Source organism: Geospiza fortis, unplaced genomic scaffold (genome assembly GCF_000277835.1).
Source record: "Geospiza fortis unplaced genomic scaffold, GeoFor_1.0 scaffold396, whole genome shotgun sequence".
Taxonomy (NCBI): domain Eukaryota; kingdom Metazoa; phylum Chordata; class Aves; order Passeriformes; family Thraupidae; genus Geospiza; species Geospiza fortis.
Window position 1 is genome coordinate 2,417,291 of NW_005054345.1, and position 1,429 is coordinate 2,418,719.

General features: G+C 59.1%; 1 protein-coding gene across 1 annotated transcript in view; it reads left to right on the forward strand.

The window, feature by feature from the left end:
- ACOT11 (acyl-CoA thioesterase 11) overlaps positions 1–1,429 on the forward strand; it is a 16,875-nt gene that overhangs the window by 4,630 nt on the left and 10,816 nt on the right. Inside the window, exon 3 of the mRNA XM_031058545.1 lies at positions 803–1,001. Within this exon, the coding sequence (XP_030914405.1) occupies positions 803–1,001 (199 nt within the window). The remainder of the gene's footprint in view (positions 1–802; positions 1,002–1,429) is intronic.

Consider the following 1,429-nt stretch of genomic DNA (forward strand, 5'->3'; position numbering starts at 1 on the left):
GGAACCCATCTCTAAAGAATCCGGGCGAAGCAAAGGGCAGGGAAGCTGCTGCAGCGGGACTCCTGCAACAAGTGCTGGGAGCAGGAGCTGCAGCGGGAGCAGAAAGCAGAAGGAAGGGCTCTGACGAAGCCCAGACAGCTCCTCGTGTCTGCTCAGTTACTCACCAGGCTAACTGAGTTCACCCCTTGTGTAACACGGCTCACTTGACATCTCTCATCAGCAGTTTTCCCTGCCAGCACCACCTCAGCCCCCTCTCTCTCCCACGCTGCTTCCCAAGGGGGGCCAGGGGAGCTGCTCTGTGCCCTGCAAATGGACAAGGAACACATTTCACTGCCCTAACAACCCCAAACTGAGGATGCTCCTCCTCTGCTGCTTGTACCACATAGCTTCCAGTGCTCCCTATGGTTAAAGGGGGGTGTTGGTGGAAGGTGTGCAGCACTGTCCAGCCCCAGGAGAGCAAACCCACCCTGTGCTGCAGCACCCTAAAAATGAAACTGTCAAGGAGAAAAATGCCTTCCAAGAAGAGGGATTAACTTTGGGAGGGGTTTTTCATGGTTTTTGGGAGGGAGCAGTGGGGTTGGGTGATAAATGGCCTGAAAACCTGCAGTAATCCCCTATGGAGCTTTTTTTAAAGGAATCTTTTCTCTTTCAGCTGCAGGCACCTTGTCTTTGGCAAGGGCTGGGTGGGTTTGGTGGTGTCCAGGGCTGGAGTTCTCCCAGCTCTGTGTGGGGAGTGTCTTCACAGGTTCCCTCGGGGGATCTGCTTCCCATTTGGGTAAAATGCAGCTTTTGTGCCCCACAGGGCTCGACCTCTCCACCCCGTGCCCGGGAGCCAGGGGAGTGGGAGGAGGCGCCGGGGGCCATGGCGAGCCCCCCGGCTGCCCACAACCCCACCGAGGTGCAGATGAGCCAGCTGGTGCTGCCCTGCCACACCAACCACCGCGGGGAGCTCAGCACCGGCCAGCTGCTCAAGTGGATCGACACGGCCGCCTGCCTCTCTGGTAAGCCATCCTCTTCCTCCTGTAAGCCATCCTCTCGCTCCTGTAAGCCATCCTCTCCTCTGGTGAGCCATCCCCTCCCTCTGGAGCCCTCATCCTGCTGGCTGCCAGGGAAGGCAGCAGCAGGATGCACAGGAGCAGCTCATGGGCAGCATCCCTGGCAGGCCAGCACTGTGTGTGCCTCGCGGTGACACCAGCTGGGGACCCACGTCATGGCATTCTGCTGAGTAATTAGAGAGCAAAGAGGAGCAGGACAAGGAGGGGAGGAGACGTGCACTGCAGCATGCGTGCTGGCTTGGGGACAGATCAAAACCCCTGCCTGCTTCCTCTGTAGTGCTGCCCTTTTCCTTGCCTGCTGTGCAGGGCATGGGGAGAGCAGGCTGGTGGCACCCCAGCAGCAGCCAGAGTGAGCTCAGCTCCTCCACTCAGCC